General features: G+C 42.7%; 1 protein-coding gene across 1 annotated transcript in view; it reads right to left on the bottom strand.

Annotated features, from left to right (window-relative positions):
- LOC146789186 (uncharacterized) overlaps positions 1-25,154 on the bottom strand; it is a 112,708-nt gene that overhangs the window by 55,131 nt on the left and 32,423 nt on the right. The window contains exons 2-3 of the mRNA XM_085630021.1: positions 9,420-9,515; positions 2,635-2,739 (exon numbers count right to left, since the gene is read on the bottom strand). Coding sequence (XP_085486147.1) covers positions 2,635-2,739; positions 9,420-9,515 — 201 coding nt within the window. The remainder of the gene's footprint in view (positions 1-2,634; positions 2,740-9,419; positions 9,516-25,154) is intronic.

The following is a 25,154-nucleotide window of genomic DNA, read 5'->3' as shown; positions in this document are numbered from 1 at the left end:
TGCTGTATTTGGGATTATGGCTGTACATCCTTTGTAATGCTGTGGTGCATTTTACGGCAGCCACTTGCATTACAACATTCCCTTAGAGCTCATAAAGCAAAGGAATGAACATACATTTATATCCACAACCGATCTTTACCCCATACATTGAATACTAGACTGCGGCCCATAAAAATAGATATTCCTGTTTTAGGAGCTCAATCTACAAAGGGCAGGGCGAAAACCAATCAGGGCCAGACTTAACACTTATTCATGCAGCGCAGTGCAGCAGTCGCAAATGCTGTGCTGCATGAAAAGGAGAGAGGAGGAGAGCGATCTATTTACAGAAATATGGCTCTCTCCTCCCCTTTCTCTAGCGCCCGCGCTGAAATCGGCCATAGTGCAAGGTGTCTCCATGAGTCTAGCACAGGTTTTGTACTGGAAGGCTATCCTAGCATGCTTAGACTAACGTTACACCTTTTCCCTCTTTGTATGTGTGCTGTAAAGTGCAGCACTCGTACAAAGTCGGAAAAAGAAGGAGAAATGAAATAGATTCTCCTTCTTTGCGCCTACTTCAAAAGGGCACACTTTTCTGACGTTAAACCCTGTCTACTTTATTTAGTAAATAGGTTTTACCGTTGGAAACTTTGGGTGGTTGCATGGGAACGCCCATGCACCACCCATGGTACGCCTCCTTGGCACTAAGTAAGCAGGCGCTTGAAAGTAAATGGGAAAAAAAGATTTTGCGCCGAATTGCGTTACTTTTGTGATGCAAACACAGAGTCAAATCTTAGTAAATTCCCCCTCAGTGTTTTCTTTTTTTGCACACAGACCAGTTTGCAACTTGCATTCATTTTGCGATATAACTGATGTACTGGCCAGTTGCATTAGTAAATACACATTCTAAACTGCTTGCAAATGTTTGTGACTAATTTTTATTTATGAGGGGGATGGAATTTTGTAACCCTGTGAGAATAGCTGTAAATCTTGGGTTGGACGTGGGTACCTCCATCTCTGTATTTGCATTTCCTGTGTGTCACCATTGTAAAGGCAGCCCGTGGCCCAAGGGACAGGGATACTTTGAAAAACAAATGTCGGCATGCAGAAAATTACATCGAGGGACCAGGCTTCCTCCTCTCTGCAATTTGTAATGAGCCACAAAATGCCCTGTGCAAGATGAAAAATCACCAAGTACCTTTTGTTCATTGCGAATTAAGCTTTAACATTTGCAAGGCCTGCGACTTTGCATGCCGCATACTTTGTGAACAAAAAAGCACTTTGTACATCGGACATATATTCTTAGAATTTTGGAGGAAGGGGTTTAGGATTTACGCAGAGGTCGTCTATGCAAACTGCGATTCCCATTTGTAAAAGTTCTTTAACAAACCGAGATTATGGTTCGAAGGCCCTCCTTAAGAATTGGGGCATTTTATCTGGATCCCTAATGACCATTTCGAGTGTATCGGGGCCTGGAATTATTCGGTCTGAAAGTGAAAACCACACCAGATAATTCCTATCATGGAAGCATAAGGCCTGTCATTAATGCTGCAGCACAGGGTCTCTGGATAATAGTAAGTCCGAGCAGTGAACTCAACTACGTTCGCGGAGTTTACAGAGTTTTTCGGACTATGCGTTCTGCAGAGCACATGGAGTTCCCAAAAACTTCGATCCCCATAGCGGAGCTGAGGTTTTTTTTCCTCGCTCTTGCACCCCAACGTCAAGTTGGCGAGCGCAAGTGAGGAAAATCCACCTCCCGGGGAGATTTTTCTTCGCTTGCGCACCCCAAAGTCAAGTTGGCAAGCAAGAAAGATTCACTTCCTGGTGAGATTTCTCAACACGGATGGTTGGATTTCTCAATGCGGGTGGTCGCGACCACTCGCATTGAGAATCCTTCCGTTAACGTTGCGAAAGTTGCCGCTCGAGTAGAAAATCTACTCGAGTGGCAGAAAAGAAGCAGCGCACTCTTGAGCAGCTCATGGTGCAGTTCGTGTTGATTTTCCAGCACAGGACAAACACCTAGTGCTGAAAACCAAAGCGAACAGGTGTGACCAAGCGCACTCCGCTGTTTGCAGAACTCCTCATAGCACGGTGGAGTTTTTTGATCACTTTGCGGAGGTCTGCATAGCGGATCTCCACGAACTCCGCCCAGGCTTAGACAATAGCACTGCCTGGCCAAGGCTCCACCGTTCAGCAGTCCAAGGGAACAGAGAATGCTCCCCTAGACAGGCACAGACTCCCATGGACCTCTACCGCTTCATCTCACCGGCATTCGTGCAATTTTCATCAGCTCACAATAGGCAGAAAGTCACAGCAGCTTGTCACCAAAATTGGGAAAAACTTCCGGCAAAGCACCAGGCAACTTCTGGTGGAAAAAGTCATAATGGCTGGAGTTTGGTTTAGAAATACCGGCTGGTAATTTAAGGTTCGACTCACCCGGTATCTCCGAACCAAAGTCTGACCAACTTTTAATGATGACCTAAAAGAAAGTAAGGTAACATGTCCTTTTAATGAGCGTGCGCCTCTCCTTTTGTTAAAATAGTGCAGGTCCAGTGAACGAAAGATCTAAACGACGACCATCTGGTTGTATTTACACTCAGAAATGTCTCACATTTGACTTTCTGCAGGTGCCACTGAAATGTAAGCAGTTTTCCTCACCTTCTTGGCATCTTGATCCAGTCCAGCCAGAGGCACAGATGCACTTCACCACGCCATTGACAGAGATGCATTCCCCGCCGTTCTGACAGCCGCCCTCACAGCTCACTGTAAAAGGGAGGCACAAGTGCTCAGCATTGCCGGACGACCGTGTCATGTATTTGTCATCAGGTCGTTAGCGTGAACTCTTACAGATGTAGGCATTATTGTTTTAGCAGTCAGAGCAAATACTTAGGTGGAAATGAGTGCAGCACATTTATTTATTGATTGCTGAAACAGCTGACTGATGAATTATTCCTTTTCGCAACCACATGGGCAAAAAAACAACCTAGATTAGGGCCAGACATGTTCAATCATTTGTAATGCAGCAAAGAGCTTTGCAGAGAACATTTTTACTAAAACAAGCATCTCAAACAAAGTACTGTACATGGTCAAATGGTCATAAAATCTCGGATGTGATGGCAGTGAGGCCGACTCTCCCTCTCTTGGAACTCGACTACACAGTATCACGTACATTTAATTAATACATTACTTTATGATTGTTAACCTTGCCTTACGGAATTACATTTTGAGGCAGAGGAAAAAAAGTAGTTTGCACAAAATTGCTCATTACCTTGTTGTAGTGGGGGATTGGAACCCTTAATGTCCTAATACATACAGCATTAGCACATTAGCACGAGGCACATAGGAGGGAGCCATCGGGAGCAGGTACAGAGCGCTATAGTGATGGGTGAACCTACTTTGCTTTCTTCTATTGACCATCAGTATCCTATTCCACAGACTTGGTCCATGCATTGAAAGTAAGTTTCACCAGAAACACTAATGACCCTATATTGTTGCCCTTCTATTTAGACCATACAAAATCATAGTCTATACAATAAGAAATGGATGAGTAGTTGGCAATGAAGGCACACTGTAGTTGTAATAATCTTATTATAATGTTTAGTTAAATGCAGTTTGGAAAACTTGTGCCTATTTGGTACAGCATCATCCCACTGCCCAGCTTTACAATCCTGGATTAGTATTTTGATAAACTGCACATCCAGGATTTAAGAATCCTGCCCTCTAGAAGGCAACCCATTAAGAAGACCGATTTTTTACTGTATCATCCCTTGTTAATTTTGAAAAGAACTTTAATGGACAGACTCTGTTACCGCAGTGCCTGGTCACCCACTTTACTGGATTCTACGTGTAGCAGAGTAATATAAATGGATTACAAGCACATGTCTTTGATTATGCCTCTTCTTCGTCAAAGAACGCTCAATCTATTGATGTGAAGCATGCGGGTGTTGTCTAAATTCCTCTTTGCTGAATAAGCCAAAAGGGGCAGACAGAAAATGGAACTTTGTCAAATAAGTTTCCTGAAGAGCAAAGTTATGATGGCGCACTTGGTGTTCCATAAAAGGGCTCCAACAAGCTCTGTGGCTCTACTATAAATTGTATTTGCCTAAAATTATAAGGCTTGTGAACTTGTTACATTGCCGTAGAAGAGAACTATAGTCATAACTGACAAATGTTTTAGATCGTAACTCTTATGTTAAAGCCCTTTCCACCTTCTCCTGTACAAATGATGCACACATATGTATTTTCCATAAACTTAGATAAATAGACATTTAACTGGCTTTGCATGCAGAGGGCTTTCTCAAAAGTATATCTACCTTTCTTTTTGACGCTTTACCGTCTGTCATTCCCATGCTCTAATGGGCTTGGAAAAGGGCCCTGATGCTCTATCAGTCAGTGACATTGTTGTATTATTATCCTTCCATATTTAACATGCATTTGGTCAAGAAGAACTATGATTTTTAGCCCATGCATTGGGTTTAGGTGTTACCCTCGTTTCACACAGCCTGTTCTGCGCTGTTAGAAGTTCCTTATAAATTAGCTATCTACTAAGAGCGTGGTTTCAATTTGTCCAGTGGCAATGTCCTTTTTGGATGCAATGTCAACTGGAAAAAATGTTTGTGAGTTGGCACTATTTGGAATTCTTTCTTCTGTTTGATGGCATTGGTATTATTACAACAAAAGGGAGTAAGCTCAGAAGCATGGTCAGATGTACCATGTCCCCACTCTCTTCCTTGGAAGAATAACCTCCATCATATCTATCCTTTTCCCCACACACATGTTGTGCACTTTAATAAACTAGTTTTCCTTTCATTTGTGTTAAAATCACCTGAACTAACCTTTGCTAACGTCATATTTGGTGACGTTTGATGACCGCAGACCACAGAAGTCAAAGGCAGGAACATGAAGGACAAAACCGTGGTCCTCGCCTTTTGTGGTCCCGGTGCAGACATCTCATCTCTCAGTAATTAGAAATCTCCATTTTGAAAGCATTCTCTCCCACCTCCTCCATAAAATGTGTCTGAAAAACTATATTTTTAACTTATGACTAGAGTGGAATTAGTGATGATTTTTATCCAAAGCCTGGTGGTACTGTGTACTGTGATCTTCATTGGTTATACAAATGTTCATCTCCCAAGGCAAAGCTACATGGAGAAGAGATGTGGTATTCAGGCTAGATGGCTTATTTTAGAAGTTGGAAATCTGGATTTTAATCCCAGGCTTGGCTCTTGAGGGAAGAATTGTAAACTTCTGGGCTAATCACTTTCGACTGATTCGGAGAAGTTTACAGGATTATACTGTGAAAGACAATGGTAACTGATTAACGTCATAGGAGTAGTTAACATGCATGTGTCGGAAAGTTCTTTACCATTGTTTTACAGAAGTTTAGATGCAGGGCTATTGTTATTACTTGATTCTAAGGTTGTGCTTTTATCTATGTCAGTATGGATGTGCTTCGTTTGCCATTTAGTACAGCATCAGCTGCACCATTTGAACATTTTAAATATGTTGTAGATGGGGTGCAACATCATGTATTACAGCTGGTGTTGACTTCCGTACTTAGACTCTTTTTGGCAGTGATGTAAGAAATTTTAAAATATGATTTCTCACCATTGTTTCTAAAGTTCATCTTTTTCTTGCCGATATGTTTCAATATTTTCAGATATTTGGGGTGCTTCTGGCTATGTCCTAAAATCTCTATAGCAATGAAATAGTGGCATTCAAGGGCAGGAGATTCTAATACTTTATGTACCAGCTAAAACAATGAATCCTGAGCTTTGATACTCAAACAGCAATTAATGCGTGGATTAACTCTGTGCTATTGAACTCAGCACCAACTAGCGGTCCCTGCTGTCCTCTGGTTATCTCTGTGGCATAAAAACGAAGAGGAGCTCATGATTGAAGGTAACGCTGAGACATTGCATCTAGGCCAGTGCTGGAATGGCATGGGAGCCCACCAGATTCCTGTTCCGGCAGGTATTATTGACCCTCACCAATCTGAGCTGCTTCTCCCGCCTTTCTACCGGCACAGTGACACAGACTGTCCTGGACCAAGGCAGCAGTCTCTCACACACACTGAGTGGATCTTTTTAGAGCAGCTGCCTGCAGGATGTTGATGGGGCCTTTTTCCTCCTCTTGATTGCTGTGTGCACCATTCAGGCCTTGATCCAGTGTTGGCCAATATTTTTTTTTTAGTAAAGAACTTAATCAACTTGATCGGCCATCTTGAGAGATAATAACTTTTTTTTCAGAGTCCTACATTGCTAAAGTATGGACTAGGTCATTCGCGGGCTCCCCAAATTTGCCTATTTTACAAACTATATTAGTTCTCTTTTTAATAGGTTGTCCTTGAGAATGGTGCAGGAGCCAAATTTCACATCACACATCCCGATGGAGCAGATAATTAGAGGAACAATGAGGCAGTTTATCAGTTAATCTGCAAAGGGTAAACTTGTATTAAAATATGTGTTCACTGAAAAAAAACAAAGGTTACAAGGACCTTTTAGTTTGGTTCAGATTTTACACACACAAAACCATAGAAATTCAGCAGGTATAGTTATTACAAGTAACTATAACTCGTGACCCAAGGTAACTATAACTCACACCCCCACCATGCACAGTTTTCTCATCAATAATTTCACTGCAAATGTTGCAGTGATATTATCAATGATGTCATAGAAGATGTCATGAGTAATGTAATATGTGGGGTAATTAGCAGTGCATGGTGAGGGTGTGAGTTATAGTTACCTTAGGGCACAAGATATAGTTAGTTGAGATAACTATAACTGTTGAATTTCTATGGCTTTATGTGTGTGAAATCTGAACCTTTCTATAACATCCCTGTAACCTTTGATTTTTTCAGTGAATTTATATGGTTTTTAAAAATGTATTTCCTACATATAATGTCCCTTAAACCTGGGTGTGTGAGTGGTTGTGTGAGTGTGTGGTGGATGTGTGAGTGCATGAGTGACAGGCTGTGTGGGTGTGTGAGTGGCTGTGTGGGTGAAGAGGTGTGTGAGTGGCTGTGCGGGTGTGTGCATTGTTTTGAGTGTCTGTGAGTGGGTGTGTGAGTGGCTGCATGGATGGGTAAGTGGGTGTGGGAGTGGTTGTGTGGGTGTGTGAGTTGCTGCATGAGGGTGAGAGTGGTTGTGTGGGTGTGTAAGTGGTTGTGTGAGTGCGTGAGTGAGTGTTTGAGTAGGTGTGAGGCTCTATGTTTTTTTTAAATTTGCGTCTGGATCCGATTTCAATATTCCCATTAGTCTCATGGGATCAGGGTACCTCTACTCTGACCCCTTCTATCACTTTTTAACTTTATTTTACCCGCTAGGAACCAAGTCCCGATGAAGATAATGGTGGCTGCAACTTTCCTCGCAAGTTGCTGCCAGCCAATCACGGCATAGCTGTTGGCACGTGGATTCAGGAATCCAAGGAGGATTCGCTGAATGGATGTACATCAAATCACAAAAAGGTCACTTTCTGGCCCAAGACCTACCTTTCTACCAAATTTGGTGTAATTCCGTTCAGGGGTTCAGGCTGTTCTCGTGTCTAAAATCCCCATGGAAAATTGCATAGGGAAAATGCGTTTTGGGACACCCTGTATTACTCAGCCCCCACTTGACGAATCACTCCAAAACTTTCACGAGAGCATCTGAACTGAGCGCTGTACTAATTTTGAAGATTCGTCAAACAGAGCCAAAAACATTGGCAAAAAAATGCTTTTCCTATGGAAACTTATTCCTAACTATAACTACCTACTGGCGACCGCCAGTAGGTAATATATAAATTAGTTTCATTGTTTGTATCTGTATTTACATGTATTTATCTTCTGTGTGAGAGTCAGGTGTCAGTGTAATCTGAATGGTAGCTGCAATAGTAACCATTTCTGCAGCACATGACAGTACAGTAATGAAGGTTTTACTAAAGATTTTAGGTTAAGTATTGTAATCTAGCATAATGTAATTTATTTTATTTAGAAATCTGTTTATTGAGTTTTAAATTTTGCAGCAAAAAAATCATACAATGTAGTTCAAAATGGCAAAGAGCATAATTACAACTAATGCACAGTGGAGAAGTGTGGCTCAATGATTAGAGCGGCAGACCCTGATGCAGAGGTCTAGCCCGGGACCAGGGTTCAATTCCCTGCCTCGGCGGGTCTTGGGCTCAAAAATTCCACGGACCTGATAATTCTCACCTTGGTGCCATTCCAATCATGGAGTCCCACTCTGCAACTCTGGGCAATAGCTTGCTTAATCTCCTCAACGGCCCCCACAATGCTAAGGATGCCTGGCCTCCACCTTGGGGGTGCCCAGGAGTGGACGCCTCACAGGGAAAGCCAGGATGGGTTCCACAGCGGTATTCGTACCTTGAGACCCTTGCGGGTGAGTAGTGCGCTATACAAGTATCAATTTACATTTAAGGACTCAGAGCATATCACATATAAGCATAACACTTTACACCAATTAAGGGGCATTCAGTATGGACTAAAGTTGTAACCCGTGAGTCTGTAAGGACAACTACCATCACGCGTGATGTTGCAGTCACTGTGTGAGCTGAGAGTAGCAAGTCACCGTCTTATTCGCCAAAGACGTATGTTGCCCAGTGTACCCCCTGATCAATAATCAAACAGCTTTGTGCACCCGCACTGCAACTGGGGAACTGTCCTTCTTGCCACAGAACAACGAAAACAACATCTAACAGCAGCTCTCCTGTTTTAATTCTAGGCGCCCTTCTCCCTCACACCCCCCTCCTGTCGAGTCCCTCCTCCGGCCCCCACCCCAGGAATGTCATGTGTATTAACATCCGGGCTGCGACACTAGCATAATGTAATTTATATAGTGTTTTTACTATGCCCTACCTGATTTCGCCCCCTTACTGCCTTGCTCCCTTGACCACCCCCTTTGACCGCATCTTCCAGTTCAGTTTCCCTACTAAAGGGTTACCGGAGTTGTTGTTTTCCAATTCCAGCACTGATCTTGGCAAAGTAGTTTATTGAGACAGAGAAAGTGACCATAAGATAGGTACAAATAATGATGAAGATATTTAAATGAATTTTAACCGCTACTAATTCTTTATAAAACGTAAACGATTTTACTACTTGTTTGCTCTGTGGACATTTTTCTATGAATAATGAACACATGTATATGCTGAATAATAAACCCGATATTACGTACCTACAAAATACTTATTTAAGAAAGAATTCATTTTTGGTGAGAGTTCCGCATATGCGTCATAGCCAACCACCACACCTTCACTCTTTTCTGTTTAAAGAAAAACTTAAGATAAACATTTAAAAAACACACAAGAAACTTTCTTTTGTAATTCCGCCCTCATACGATTCTGCATTGCCTTCCAACATCTCTGGCTGCTACCTATGTGACCAGGACACTCAAGTGGGGCACAGCTCCATATCTCTCCTACACGCCAACCCCTGATTTACATGAATTTACCTTTGTGGCAGTATCTCCCTCCATAGCCAGGGGGGCATCGGCATTTGCCTGGTCGTAGGCACTCCCCGCCGTTTTTGCATTTTGGATAACAGGTTGCTGTGAAGCAAATGAGAAAAAAGAATACGTTAAAAAAGACTCATGATCCTGTAGGCACAGATTTTGTCTCAATACCACATCTTTTGATACTCATCCAAAGAAAGATTGAATTCAAGTCAGGAGCCACACAATGACAAAAAGAGCATATTTTTCTTTGATATTTTGTATTGTTTGCAAAATGTTTTGCTTTGTGGACCACAGAAGCTATGGAGCTCTGTTTCGCTGCACATTGCTGTCAGATTTATGTAATTTAATTATTGTGGTTTTATATAGAGCAATCTAGACGCATACGGGTAGCAGAATGCTTTACAGAGAATACCAAATGCACCATGTAGGACAAGTTTAGAATGACAAGAACACCAGGCTACACGATAACCATGACCATACATATTTACAGGGGAATATATGCAGGAGGAGCATAATGAAAAATGAAACAAAGGATAACATACTATGCACACCTGCACCTATGTAGCACTCTGTGGTGGATAGATACTGGCCAAATACAGATATGATCAGTTTGGAGGAGTAACAATGTAGTGGTAAACAAACATAAATTCATTATTTAGGAGGATAGACGTCTGACAGACTTGAGTGTATCAAATTTTAATGGATGTGACCATGAAGTAGAAGACATACAAGACCTGTCGAGGTGGATGCACGAATAGTAACAGTTGTTTTTTGCCAATGGCACCTTGTGATGTATATGGATGTTGTCTAAACATTGATGGAGAGGGATATTTTGTTTTGTAGCAGTGAACCTATGTGTTTCATGACGGGACCGTACAGTACAGGAGCATAGTAGACCTGTGGAAGAGCCTGGAGGTGATCAGGCTGGAAGGGCTCTCTATATGTAAGGGTAGCTGAGGTCTGGAGAAGAATGACAAATTAAGTACAATCTGGAAAATGCCCATATAGTCAAAAGGGTATTCTGTCTTGCCTATCCAAAAGGACAAGCATACAAAAGTCCCCAAAATCATATATTCACAGGATTTAGTTTGGAATAGCATTGCAGATAAGAGACAGTTGGGGCATATGTGCAAGCCCCTATCTCCACCGGAGCATCACTTGTTTTAACACTCAGGTGGCGGAGTGCCTTTTCCCATATTTACAAGGTGGGGCTAAGCCACTTAACCTGTCTTCACGTCACCTTGTAAATATCCCCCTTTCCGTCGCAGTCCTCTGCGGCAAATGGGCCTTCAATTGGTGTTTCAGTGGATTTTCAACCACAACACCTTTGCTTTTTGACGCAGCTCCAGATTTTCAAGGCTAAGATAGCATCGAAAACTGATGCTAGGGAATACCTACGATACGAGGAGGAATCATTAATTTTTCCTCATTTTTGCTCTTTCCATGTGTGCTGCACTCTGCAGCACACATAGAAAGAGCAGATCACCATTTTTGATTGATTATGTGGAGGAAGGTGTCCTTTCCTGCACATAAAAAAATTGCCCCTGCAGTGCAGGCACCCTTGATACATGGCGGCAGTGTGCCTGCACTGCTGCTTAGCTTTTTTTGCGCTAGAGGAAACACAAGGGTGTGCCGTATACTTGTGAATACGGCTCATCCTAGCATTAAAAAAAATTCTGAGCGCGGCAATGCCAAATTTGGCATAGCACCGCGCTCCATGGCTATTGGCCCCTTTACTCCTGACACTATTTTCTTTTAGGTCTCGCCTAGCAGTGCAGCGCGAATGCGCTGCCATCGTTTTGTTTGGCATGCAGTATATACTGTAGTGTGGAAGTTTCATGGAAGCTCCGTCCACTCTCTGCCCATTGGCTTTTGTCTTAAATGCTGCCTTCCAAATGGATTGAGGAATGCTAGTCCCTCCTCATTCATCATTTGTATCCTTCCACGGCTATTGGCCCCTCTACTCCTAACACTATTTTCTTCCCTGTCACCCCACCGCCCCCTCCCACAGTCTGTGACTTCTCACCCTTCCCCACCCCCGTTCGTGTTTTCTTGCCTGCCGGCACTTCCGTTTTCATCTTTATTATTGCCACCTTGAAATATGCGAGTTCGAGATGCGTGCTGTACAAAAACCTCTCGTGTTTAATTAACTAGATTTTAATGTTACTCTAAATATAATAAGACTCTAGGCAACATTTGGGGTATGCATGGTAACTGACGCCTCTTAGTTCACAAATGGCTTTGTTGTCAGGCGGGAGGATTGGCAGTGTTTTAACTCATCCTTAAAACAAGCACTTTTAATAATTTCCTCTAAATTCAGTTCTATAATCTTGTGTACTGAGGTAACGCGCTAAAGAAATGCACTTTTTTGAATTCTGAAGAGACATTATCACACATTTACATCATGTTTACTGTATGATTAACATGTCGATCGTTTTCATGGCTCGCCTATTGGCTCGTATACGCTTGGCTCGTCTCCTGCTGGCTCTACCTGTTAATTAATATATTTGCTCGCGCACCTCTAATAAAGAGAGATGAATGGATACATGACAGTGAGCACAGGTAGATGGTAGAGAAATAGACTGGTGCAGACAAACAGACAAAGTCAGTCTCCGTTGCCTCACATCAGAATCAACACTTTCAATAACCTGGAAATCTGCTGGCAACTCCCTCATGCCCCAACCTCATCCCCTCACCTGTTCTTAGCACAAGCGGCAGATTCTTAGCTGTGCCCTGTTGGTGCATAGGAGCACGGCAGAGTCTGTAGAAGCGCTGGGATCCCTAGCCTCTCCGGGCGGGCACCTAGGCCTCCGGGTGCCTTCACACTCAGGATAAATGAATACATTTTGTTCTGTGCTTTAGTCTCCCCTCTGTGAGCACTGTCTAGTAGATGAAGCTCTGTGTTAATAAATACATTCAGAGAGGTGGTTGTGTACAAACAAACAACAGCCACAATACAGTACGTTTTGAGCCTGTAGTTAAATACCTGTTCATCGAGTACGCCATTGGCCGATCATTCCATGGCACTACCAAAATTACATTTGGACACATATGCTCAACTGTAAAACACTCCCTTCTATGGGTCATTTAACAACTCACGGCTTTGGGGTTAGGTAACCTACTTTGGATGCTGTGTAAAAGAGTAAATACAAAAATTAATGCAATGAAACTAAGCAACCAGTACTGTTTAAAACACTGTGAAAACTGACACGCATTCTGCCATTTTGTTTAGTTAATGTCGATTTTCTCATAGATGCGAGGAAAGTACTCTTAATATCTTAATGAAATCTGCACACTTTTAACTAATAGCACCGGGTGGCCTTTGACAACTAGGCAATGATTTCATTTTCATGTACTCCCGATGCCCCCACCCCTTGGCAAACTTCATTGCCTCCCAGTGTTTGAGGGATAACCAAGTGCAGGAGAGTGAGTCAAATAGTCTAGAAAATGAAAGAGAAGCCGGGATTCGGATTCACATGCTCTGATCCCAATTGCGTTGGTTAGTCTGTAAGCACTACTTTTATTAATGAGTTTTGCATTTGTAAAGCACCATGGTGTGCATGTGTGGCGACACTTCACCCATGAGGTACGTGCCAAGCAATTGTTGACACAATCCACACTTTGCATCTTTTTCAATATATTTATTACGAAGTGCAGGACCTTTCCAAGGGATTTTGCACACTACATACATTCACTCCAAAAATAAAAGGTGTAGGTAAAAAACATTGCCATTTACAATGTCAATAGCTCTAACTCACAAATGCGAGACCTATTTGCATTGCAAATGCTTGTTTGCTTTTGTCTCCTCTGTGTTTGCCGGTGTTAGATGCTCTGGGCGCTGTGCCACTGCCATTCAGTGCCAAAGCGCGAATGCTCCCTAATGTAAATTGACTGTATGGATTGGTATAATCCTAATTGACCCAAGGAACATGATAGGAACGTCGAATTTAGTATGCCTGAGCTCCAAATATTAAAGTGCATCTTTTAGTGACGATTATTTCTATATTCTGTGTTTAAAATTACCACTTTTGGGAAGTAGGTATTTTATTGCCTAAACCTTCCAGTGTGCTCTGCTGTTATGTGTATTGGCTGTCTGGTTTTGGAGGGTCAGGGCAGACTGAGACCGACCTGGATTAAATAGAGAGATCTGCAGTTGGAGTATGGGGAGGGGTGACCCTTTGATCTGAGTAGGGCTGTGCCTGGCAAGGTGAATGATGGCTCCATCTCCCACTGTGCGTCTGATGGCAGACCCCCTCTTCCTGAAAGGCAGGATGTAGCCTTGTAAATAAAGTGCTCCAGGACGACACAAAACTGGTTCTGGCTGGGTTCAGTGATTTATGACTTTTTGAGAACAAAGACTTTTGGGGTATAAACATCTGTGCTAAAACCCCTTCAGGGTGTCTTACTTCTGGATGTCAAGACGAACCTCTGTCTGTGTAACGAGAGGGAAAGGACTTTGAAACTGTTATCCATCTTGCTGAAGCAACTACCCAAGGGCCTGATTTGAGCTTGCCACCTGCTGAAGTCTCAGGGACATTAGACTTCACCCATCAGCCGTCCGGATTCCTATTTGAGAGGGATTCTACTCGCAGGTGAGGCCTCTGTTGAGAATTCCAGAGCCTCAGGTTCTACTGCAGGGAACGCATGCTGAAAGTCATCGCATTGCTATTGTGGGCCACCGCAGCTGAGGAGCTGTCGCCGCTGAGAGCTCGCATTTGTCTGTGTTACCAAAGTCATCGTGATCGCTATTGTGGGTCGCCGCAGCTGAAGAGCTGTTGCCGCTGAGAGCCCGCATTTGCCTGTGTTACCAAAGTCATTGTGATCGCTATTGTGGGCCGCTGTAGCTGAGGAGCTGTTGCTGCTGAGAGCCCGCATTTGCCTGTGTTTCCAAAGTCATTGTGATCGCTATTGTGGGCCACCGCAGCTGAGGAGCTGTTGCCGCTGAGAGCCCGCATTTGCCTGTGTTACCAAAGTTATCGTGATCGCTATTGTGGGCCGCTGCAGCTGAGGAGCTGTGCCGCTGAGTACCTGCATTTGCCGTCCTACGGGAATCATCGCTATCGCTGTTGTGGGCTGCTGCAGCTGAGGAGCTGTGCTGCTGAGTGCCTGCATTTGCCGTCCTACAAGAATAATCGCTATCGCTATTGTGGGCCGCTGCAGCTAAGGAGCTGTGCCGCTGAGTGCCCGCACTAGTCACCACTTCGAGGAACTTGCTATCATCTGTGGGTGCAGCTGGGTGCCCGCCTTTAAGCCCCGTCCCAGGATTATCGTGAGTGCACGCTGCGGACCGCTACAGCGGGGAGCTGTGGCCGCTGCGACTCCGCCTGTCATCACCGCGGCTTCCTTGTGAGGCTGCGTGCCGTGCCCCTTTAACTCTCAGGTACATTGTGCATCACCTGGTCGCGTGAACCCCGGCCTCGAACTAAGTTCGTTCCACACGCTTTTCGAGTGCCTCTATTGCTTTGAAGTGAATCTGTAATTATGTGCATTGTGGTTTCTTGATCGCTTTTGAGCCTTGTGTTAAGCCTATATAAAGATACTTATTTTTCTATAGCTACTTGTGTGGTGCCCCTTTGTAGTGCCTTTACTGTGTTGTTGTGTATGGTCATAAATGCTTCACACACTGCCTCTGAGATAGGCCTGTCTGCTCGTGCTATGTTACCACAGGGTTGAGCAGGGGTTGTCAAAGGGTGTAGCCCCTTACACTGACTTAGGAAGAAGGATCCCTATTTTGACATCGGCGCCAGCCGCTGCCAACTAGAGATCCCCATTTCTAACATGGCCCAGTGTCTACAAACAGTAAGACGTGTGTCTTGTTACAATCTCTATTCTGTGTTACTGCTTATTTGATTGAAGCTTGCACCTTTTTAAACCTGCATCAGCTGGAATCTGGTTCTAGGAACCTTAGTGAACGTATTTAGGTCACATTATCTCTGGTAAAACTCAAGTGATGATTTCAACAATCACTTTACTCCTTGGTCTGATTGTGGCCTTATCTCTTTCCATCTTATGGTTAGGCCTACTTTTAAATGTGGTTGTGCAAGCTTTCTCCTCTCCTCACTAGCAAGAAAACCAAAATGAGAAGGAAGAGGAAAGAATAGTGTTTAGATACTGTAGTCAATGAGACAGGGAAACAAAATGTTATAATGTGACCACCTAGCTATGATACACATGGCCCTCTGTTTCCTGGCTGTTTGTGACTGAAAAGCTGGATAACTGAACAGATGGAAGTACAAGTTGTGAAGTTTCCATCAACAAAATCAGATTTGAAAGTCTCTGAACCCAAAAGGCACCCACCCTCTCAACATGATTCAACCAATGAATGCAATGGTAACATTCAATGTTCCTTCAGAGTTTCACTGAGCAAGGCAATAGTTATCAGGAAATCCAGTGGCAGTGTCTGGGTAGTGTACTTTGCATATTTTTGGAGACTAGTTAGGGCTGAATCAGGCATTTGGTGGATAGATATATTAGTGAATCAGCATCTACAAAGAAACCTCCCAGGCATACCTACTGTAGAACCCTGAATGTCAGAAACTACTGGTTACAGCTGAAATTTTCTGATAGTGGAGGAAACCCCAAGGCTTTATTAGTAAACATTGGAAACTGGGTCAAAGGACTAGGGATCAACTGTAGCCATAAATGTTATTATCTCCACAACTGTAAGGTCTGGTGAAATGGTTCAACTGGTCCTGCAAAAAGGACGGCCTCCCCATTTAATTTAACTGGCCTTCTTGAGAGTGGTGTGAAGGCTTAACCTCATGGTCCCTCAGGACTGGAGCAGAGGTTGTTAGGAGCACTCTAAGAGAAGGCAGAATAATTTTCGTTCTGAAGATAAGACGTTCAATTTCCAATACTCAAAAATTATTTGCCCTTGTCTTTACTTCAACTGATCAGTCAGGCTGTTTAGATCGCCTGGCGTTGTGGTGGTATCATTTTCTTAATGTATCCTACATGGAAATTCTCCAGTAGGCTGGGCCTTCTGCACATCTCCATACTATCGGGCCAGCTGGACTCCTTACAGGGACAAGGGCAAGTCTGGTCCGTTCCTTTTTTCTCCATAGGTCACAACAGCATGACTTCTTCAAATAGTATATATGTCCTCAGTCTAAATATAACTCTGCAATGGTAACAGCAGAAGTGAAGCACAGAGTCTCATGGTGTTCCAAATGAGGTTTAGCACATAAAGCCTAAGGGGCCAGTAGGCATTCCATTTGGGGGTCATAGGCTGAAATCTCTGTTTGAAGTTTGAGCACTTTGGCCAGTCCAGAGGAAATGTATCTTATTTTCTTCTCATCTTGCTTCTGTGGGCATCCAAATCCGAGTGCCCCAGATCAGATCAGTTTGGATTAGACAGATTGTGATGTGAAGTGGCTACAGAGTCCAACAGACATCCTGTAGTGTAGTTCCTATTTCCCTTAAAGGCTCTGCGCATTGGAATAACATACACTAAAGTTGTGGCATAGGACTGAGGTCAGTATGCCTCTATCGAGTACATTAAACTTAATTACTTTGTGTGCCAGCTAACTCAGAGGCCACTGGAAACTCCTTGAATAAACTAGAAGGGAGTAGTTTCTGGCAACTGCATAAACATGACAACTTTGTTTCCCTTAGAATCGGAACATGTCTCAGAATCGTGGAAACAACAGATAACTGTTTCACTCGGTCAATCCTGCATGCTTAGTTTCTTCAGAGTTACAAAGAAATAGATAGACAGGCGTTTCAATAAAAGGATTTATTGAACAGTCTTGTTTCTCGTGTAAGAGATATGAGATGTTACAATCGCAAGACAGTATGCGAGATATAATACATACAGTGTAAGCAGTAAGAAGAAATAATACTGGAACAGCATTGTCTTCTAGCTATGACATATATTCATATACACATATATAAATAACATAGGCTAAAAAGTGGATACTCGTTTAATGCTTCTAAATAGTTCTACCCCAGTGTACCTAACCTAAGTGTAGCACAAGGTAAAAAGTAGGTGCCGTATTCTATAGTATGGTAAGCTATAGTTTTGCATATGCCAAGAGTCCCTCTAGGTTCTAGTCAGCTCCATACGTTAGAATGAGAGAGGTGGGAATCTCTTTCCGGGTCTCAAACTCTAACAACCCGCGAAGGGAGTCAGAACACTGGAAGCTGGATTCTCTGCAGGCAGGGATGACAGCGTCTGGTCAGTGCCTCAGGCGGGGACTCAAATTCTTCCGAACTTGCCGCGGCGAGCCGTATCAAGCTATTTATACCTGGAAGGTGCTTAGGAATGTTAGCATTGACATAAAGTCGGGCAGAGGAGGACGTCATGAATGAACCCCTAATGAATAGTAGTTCATGCATAATAGATGAGTTCTTGCAGAAATCAATAATCCTAGCTAGGGAAAGTCCCAATGTCTTAAGGGTCTGGTTTCTAAGAACTCGTTGTGATGTGAGGATGGACAGATGTAGGTGACCATGCCTGTATTTGAGTAGCATGGCTAATGCCTAAATGAGGACTGGGATTCTATGCCTAAATAAGCGCAAAGCGAATTGTGCCTATATAAGGACTTGATTTAGGAAAACCTATGTACGGACATCTAAATTGAAACACAACAATCCTCCATTGCTAGGTGACAGCCAGCAGCAAACAAAAGGTAAAATGGTAGGAGAGGGATTGACTAGAGCATGGGAAACCTACTCTTGGCAAAGGAAGAAGATCAGCAGTCTTCCCCAGCAGCAGATATGAGTAATTCCTAGGAGGAAGCCTGTGCACAGGATCATGCAGTCTGTCTTATCCATTATGGACAAAGGGCAGCCTGGAAGGTGACAAATCTTTCTTCTGCACTTCTGCATTCCTGCATAGAGATGCCAATGAGCAGAGTGCAGTTAAATATATATATATATATATATATATATATATATATATATATATATATATATATATATATATATATATATATATATATATATATATATATATAAATATATACACACACACACACACACACACACACACCACACACCACACACCACACACACCACACACACATTCCACACACAAAGATAGGTGATGGACCCATAATACAGATGAAAAGTTGGACATTTAAAGGAGAGATCTTGTAGACAGCCTCCTTTTTGGAATAAAATGATTCTGCTACCACTGCCAGTCTCAACATAGGCTGTGGTTACTGTGAGAGTAGTAACCGTCACACAGGTTGTGGTTTCACTTTGGGTAACCCATTCACACCTGAGTTAAGCACTACTGACAAAGAGTACAGCAATGGGAAAGCACTGACAGAAATATGAACATTCATGGAACTCTGGCGTAGAGGAAGGTTGAAAGTGGGAAGGCCCTTTTGCAGCCATCAATTGCTGAGTTCAGATACTTCCAGGTCAAGAGCTTTAGTGGGCAGGATTAAGTGTAGTGCTTCAAGGTTAGACAGGAAGACCATGTTAGGCAACAGCTATTCTTAGTATGTCCTACTTCATCTTAGTTTACCTTGAATTGCATCCATGCACAGTTATAGGTTGATTCCTTCCTCGGTTCCTTAGAGACCCGGCTTACCACTTTCCTCGGTTACACTTGGGGGAAAAGAGAGTGCTGAATAATATCCTAGTCTGAGTTATCTCACAGAAGCTTCCGGTGCACTTTCAACAGATACCAAGCTGCATATTCCTTATCCAGGATTAGGATATTGAACCTACTATAGTCCATAGCACAGGGTATTAATAGGATCTAGGAAGAAATATCTACTAAGAGTTAAGAATGGGCTTACATCTACGCCTGGAGAGACCGCACTCAGCACAAAATAGAGGCATTCCCGGGGTAGGTGCCAGTCTCTGTCTTGTATAAAGTGAACAGGGCTGCTCTAGAAGCAGACTTGTCAATAGACAAGATAAGAGAGGCACTGACTAGCATGTAATTGGGAAAGACTCTGGTTGTCAATGGTCTCCCAATGGAGTTCCACAAACTGCTGCCCCCCCTTCAACCCCCTCTCCCCACTGAACCTGTTCTGTGCAGTCAGAGATAGAGGGGACCTGCAGCAAGACCTCAACCAGTCCGTCATTGTTGTAATCCTGAAAAAAGTAAAACCAGGGAACTACTGTTCCTCACATAGGCCTATCTCATTGCTAAAAACTAAGAGCAAGATCCTAGCCTAGGTCCTAGTGAAGAGGGTGGCCAAGATGATAAACTCTGTGATCCACGATGACCAAATAAGACTCATGCCAGGTAGAACGATGTGATACAACCTTAGAAGACTGCACCTATGGCTGGCTGACCTCAAGACTGAGAGAGACCTTAGAGCCAAAATGCCACTTGATGCCAAAAGAGATTTCTACTCCATAGACTTGGGGCCCGAGATGGTTTGACATTGGGCCCATGTTTTGCGCATTGATAATCCTTCTATATAAGGCACCCACAGCAGCGGTGAGGGTTAATGGAGAAACCACTGAGACATTTGCTTTGAGGAGAGGCACGAGATAGAGATGCAGACTGTCACCCCTCTTATTAGCACTGTACCTGGAACCATTGGCATATTGGGTGTGCAACAGAACTAACATAGTGGGCTTCTCAGAGATAAAAAATGACCAAGATATCGCTATCTGCAGACAATGCACTTGTATACCGTACAAACCCAGAGATGTCAATCCCGGAGGTGCTGTTTGGGTTCCATAGCATTGAAACCTTCTTGGGCTAACGTATCAATTGGGAGGAATCTGTTGTCTACCAGATGGGAGACTGGGAGGGCCTGGATGGGTTGAAGGGTGACTTCAGTGTAGCAAGAGTCTGCTTTAAGCATCTCCCGAATCGAGATAACGACTGACAAGGAACGGTTCCTAGAGCAGAACCTGGGTCGGGTCCTGGGCGACTTCCGTGAGGATGCAGAGAGATGGTGCAAATTCCCACTATTGCTCCCGGGCAGGGCCACCCTCTTTAAAATGATTGACCTACCTAAAATGCTCTATATAACGCAAAACACACCATTCCTAATATGTACTTTGATAGACTAGAAAAAATACTATGAACACTATTCCGGGAGAGTGGTACTCTGAGAATAGCCTTATGTACATTATACAGGTTGGTCTATTGTGGGTGCCTGGCACTCCCAGACATGAAAGCATACTACAGAGCCACATAACTACAGGACTTTAATGAATGGGTACACATGCCACAAAAGAGTGGGCGACCAGGATTGAGAGGGCCGCAATTATGGTAGTAACTCTCATACTCTGAATATAGGGGAATTGAGATAGGAGACATTTGCCCATGCTGAACCAGGCTACCTTGAAAGCATGGGATGACACAACAAAAGCCATGGGTTGGCAAGGGAGACTCACTCAGGCCACATCCTTATGGAAGGGATCAATATTGAAAGAAGATAGAAAACTCACCGTCTTTCACCACTGGGAGCAGATTGAGATATAAGCACTGGGTGCTGTAGTAGATTGGGGATGGTTAAATCATGTGAGGCACTACTGCAGGAATATATGTAGGCATTGACCCAGAGGTTTAAACACCTATAATTGACACAAGGTCAGCATGTTAAACAGTTCAGATTATGGACACTTTTACTACAGCTCCTATTCTCAGACATTCCAAGCCACCGTGCTATTCATAGTAGAGACTGACACTTTAGTCCTTCTTGCTGAAACATGCTCTCAGTAATGAACCACATCAATTGGCTTATCTGTTCCATACTCTAAATCCTGATAAAAGAAATTATACAATTTGTGACCAAGAGTTGCTTGTTATACATGACACATTTGGTCACTGGAGACATTGTTCGGAGGGAGTCTCTTTTCCCATTATGATCTATATGAGTCATAAGAACCTAGGACACTTCAAATCTATGGAATGGATGAAACCATTGACATGTCCATGGGTCTATGGTTTCTCTCACTTTCAGTATAATAAGACCTATCTTAAAGGGAATATGCATGGAAGGAAAAGACCTTTGGTAGAACCATCTGCCATTCTAGATCAGTCCATAAAGCGAGATGAAGTTACATCTCTGTCATAGCTGAATCAAAGTCAACAACAAACTATTACCATAGCATAAAACCCCAAGCTGAAAGAGAATAATTCTTGTTTTATAAGAACTAAATATTCGTAGGTGTGCACACAGCTTTTGCAATTTGCTTTCACATAATTATGTGAAGTTTTAGCACAATTATGCCAAAAGTATGTGTAATTATGCAAAATGCAACTCCATCATTTCACACTATATTTTTGCGCTAAATGCATCCTCACGGCACATTTAAACAAAGCACTGTGAACAACAGCTCAAGTTATGTTGTTTTCATGCATGCACGGTCAATTTTTTCTGTGCATCGCGCTGTTCACTCTAACTTTTTCTAATGAATAGCACATAGGTATGCAAAGTGGAATAATGGCGTCATTTTGGGAATTTACCATAATAAGGCTAATGCGCAATTACACAAATTATGCCAGCTTAATTTAAATTTCAACCAGGCCCAACCCAAAAATTTATACCTGAGAATACATCTTAACAACTTATTATACAAGATGCTAGGATACCCCAACTACAGGCCATGCAGCTGTGTTACAGCATTACTTTTGGTGGCCTTGCATGTCTCAGCATATTAAGAAGTGTATCACTCAATGTGCAAAAGTAAAAGACTTTCATACACAGCCAGGAGGGATTGCCGCAAACTTTATCACCTCTTCAACAACCATAGTATCACATTCTGATTCACCTCAAAGTGAAACTTCCAAAAACCCAAGCAAACACTGTGATCCTTTTCTTGGTGGACTGTCTAACAAAGGGAGCCTATTTTCGACCACGTCCATCTGTACCAATGGCTCCCAAATTAGGTCAGATCTTTCTCATTTGAAAAAAACACAGATTACTGGAAGTAATCACATCAGTTGAAGATGAGCAGATAGAAAGACTCAACCAAGTTCTTGAACAGTATCTTCATTGCTTCTTTGTGGAACATCAAGAGAAATGGGATCTATGATAACCTCTAGCAGAATTTGAAAACAAAAATGTAATAGGCGTTGCCGTGAGTTGTTAACCTTTCTTTTATTCCTCTGCATATTATCCTGTACTATGGCCCAAAACCATAGATTCGTCCAGAGTTCTTACAATCCATTCCCTTTTACAAAGCCTTAAAAAATACAATTCTCTGCTATTCTCATCTCTTCTCACCTGGAAGACTGTACATAGTCATTAAACCTGCTACATGCAGGCTGCCTGGATGGGGGAGTATCAGTGGAATAATTATTTATGGAACCTTCCCTGGTGATGCTCTTCTCGCTGCTGTTCTAGTGCCTTTCTTATTTCATTGAAGGGTTGTGATGTGGCCCCAATTTCCTGGTATCCAAGCATTCTGTGAGCCAAGTTATTTTTATCATCCCAATCCAAGATGGTGGAGAATTAATGGATCATGAATACTTCCTGTATAGTTCGTATTTAAGGAGGAGTCTTAGAACACTTCCTTAAGTCCTTAAGCTGCAACACATTCAGAAGTGTTGATTTTTCATTGCGTTCATCACTCTCTGGTCCAATTTTTGCCCCAGGTTTATTTTTCTTCTTTGCCTTTGGACATTCTTGAAGGATTTGCCTTCATAGTTTTTATCAGTGACTGCATGCTCTTCACCAGCGCCATCATGGCTACTGGAAGGAGTAAACTTTATCTCTAGCAGACAAAGACAAGGAAACTAAGAAAAACTTGACGCCCAGCCACCAACAGCTTGAGAAACACACAAATCACGCAAGAGAAGGAAATTAATCCTTTACAGGGGCTTTCACTAAGGAAATGAACCACTTATGGTGGCCTCACTGGATCCCTCTCAGGCCCTTGCGGATACACTATAAAACAGTCTTTAGGAGATCCAGCAACAGCAAAATGAAATCCAGCCCTTATTACAGGCCTTGTTTTCCCGAGATTCAGATCATCATGTGACATTACCTTCTGGTCCACATTTTTCTGGAGACTCAAATATATTGAAAAAGTTTTTGGATGCCTTGACTGTACACTTCACCTTTTGTCCAATGCAGTTCGCTGAAGATAAGGCTAATGTTGGCTATCTAATAGGAGCTCAGACCAGACCAGCATTGGATTAGGCTATACTGGTGGTTACCTGTGGAGATTCCAGCATTTCCAATTACTCAAACCTCTTATCAAGCTCTAAGATAATGTTTAAGAGCGCTGGCCTGGAATTTTCTACCAAGAAAGTCTAGTGTTATATTCAACCTGATAACGTATATCTCCAGAATATGAAGAGTAGCAGCAGAAAAACTTTGGCCGAGGGAACTTTAAAGACCCTGTTTTGGAGTGGATGCTAAGAGAAGATAAAGGACAAGCTCATTCATTCTCATCACCAATCCGCCTTCCCCAAATTAATGGGCCTGACACTTCTAAGTGAACATCATCTAGGGGAATGTAGGGCAGAAAAGTGCAAATCTCACACTTTCCCGGCCACTGGGAGAACAAGAGTTTTCACCAAGAGCGCTTTAATTGGCTGATAGAGAACACTGATGGGAAAACAGACTCTACATGTACTGTAGATAATCAGAACACTTAGTCTGAGCTTGTCCTTTACAGAGGGCTTATGGAAACTCCAATACTTGTCCTTTGTAAAACCGGAAATGATGAGAGAGCATCAAATTCACTTTGTTGGATCTTCAAGAGATTCACGTTCCTCTCTTTTTCTGCTTCATGTCTAGTCTTCCAGAAGGGACATTTTTTTAGGTATCTGGTGTGCTGGATTGTGGAGCTAGTGGACTATAATTCAATGATGAATGGCTAGTGGAGAGAAATATTCCACAAGTCTGTAAAGATTATTCAGAAGAGGTCTAAATTATGAATGGTTCTCCACTGGTCTCCAATCCAGTTAAACCGATGTTGGCTCCAATGATGCTGATTTTTGGTGATTATAAAGAGTTGGTGTCATTTGATATTATACCTTCACCCAGTTAACTTCTAATCGTGGGGGTTCCCTAGCTTACTTAACACAATCCTTATATCAATTGGGTAATAAGAACTGCCTGTCAATTGTCTCAGTTCTGTCACAACCATTGCTATGTTTCCGAACTGAAGGTCTCCCAAATATTGCCTCAGTATCAACCTTTTCTTGAGAAACCTAAGGATTTTTTATTGCTGCCCACAGGAAGTTTGATTGTGTGATCCCTTTAGATTAAGGAGTCAATGTTCCTTTTGGTAAAAGCTGTTCTTTTTTGAAGCCAGAGAAAGAGGTATTGAGATGATAGTTACATGAGAATCTACAAAATACTCTCAATGCACAGTCCACCCCTGTAATGGGAGCCTCCCAAACAGTCAAATGAGTTACGGACTTTTTTCAGACTACTGAGGGCTGAACAAAGTCACCATTTAAGATCATTACCCTCTTCCATCAATCAAGGATCTTGTATAGTCTGTGGGCGGGGGGGTTATATCTACACTAAGCAAGTCCTCAGAGAATCCAATCATCTTTTATGGATTAAGACTGGAGATGAGTGGAAGACAGCTTTTCAGAACCTGTTGGGTCCTTTCCAGTACAGAGTCATGCCTTTCAGTTTGTGCAATGCCCCTACCATTTTTCAGAGATTATTTTCTGACATTCTTAATCAATTTGTCTAAATTTAATTGGAGGATTCGTTGTCTAATCAAGAATGTCAACACACACCATCAGTATGTAATTCAGCTCCTATTCCTGTATACATGTATAACATAACATAACAAATCCAGACTAAGACAAATCTGTCTGAGCTGTGGAAAATAATGTGA

Source organism: Triturus cristatus, chromosome 10 (assembly GCF_964204655.1).
Source record: "Triturus cristatus chromosome 10, aTriCri1.1, whole genome shotgun sequence".
NCBI lineage: Eukaryota > Metazoa > Chordata > Amphibia > Caudata > Salamandridae > Triturus > Triturus cristatus.
The sequence above is the reverse complement of the archived record's forward strand: the minus strand, read 5'-3'. Positions and strand labels throughout refer to the sequence as shown.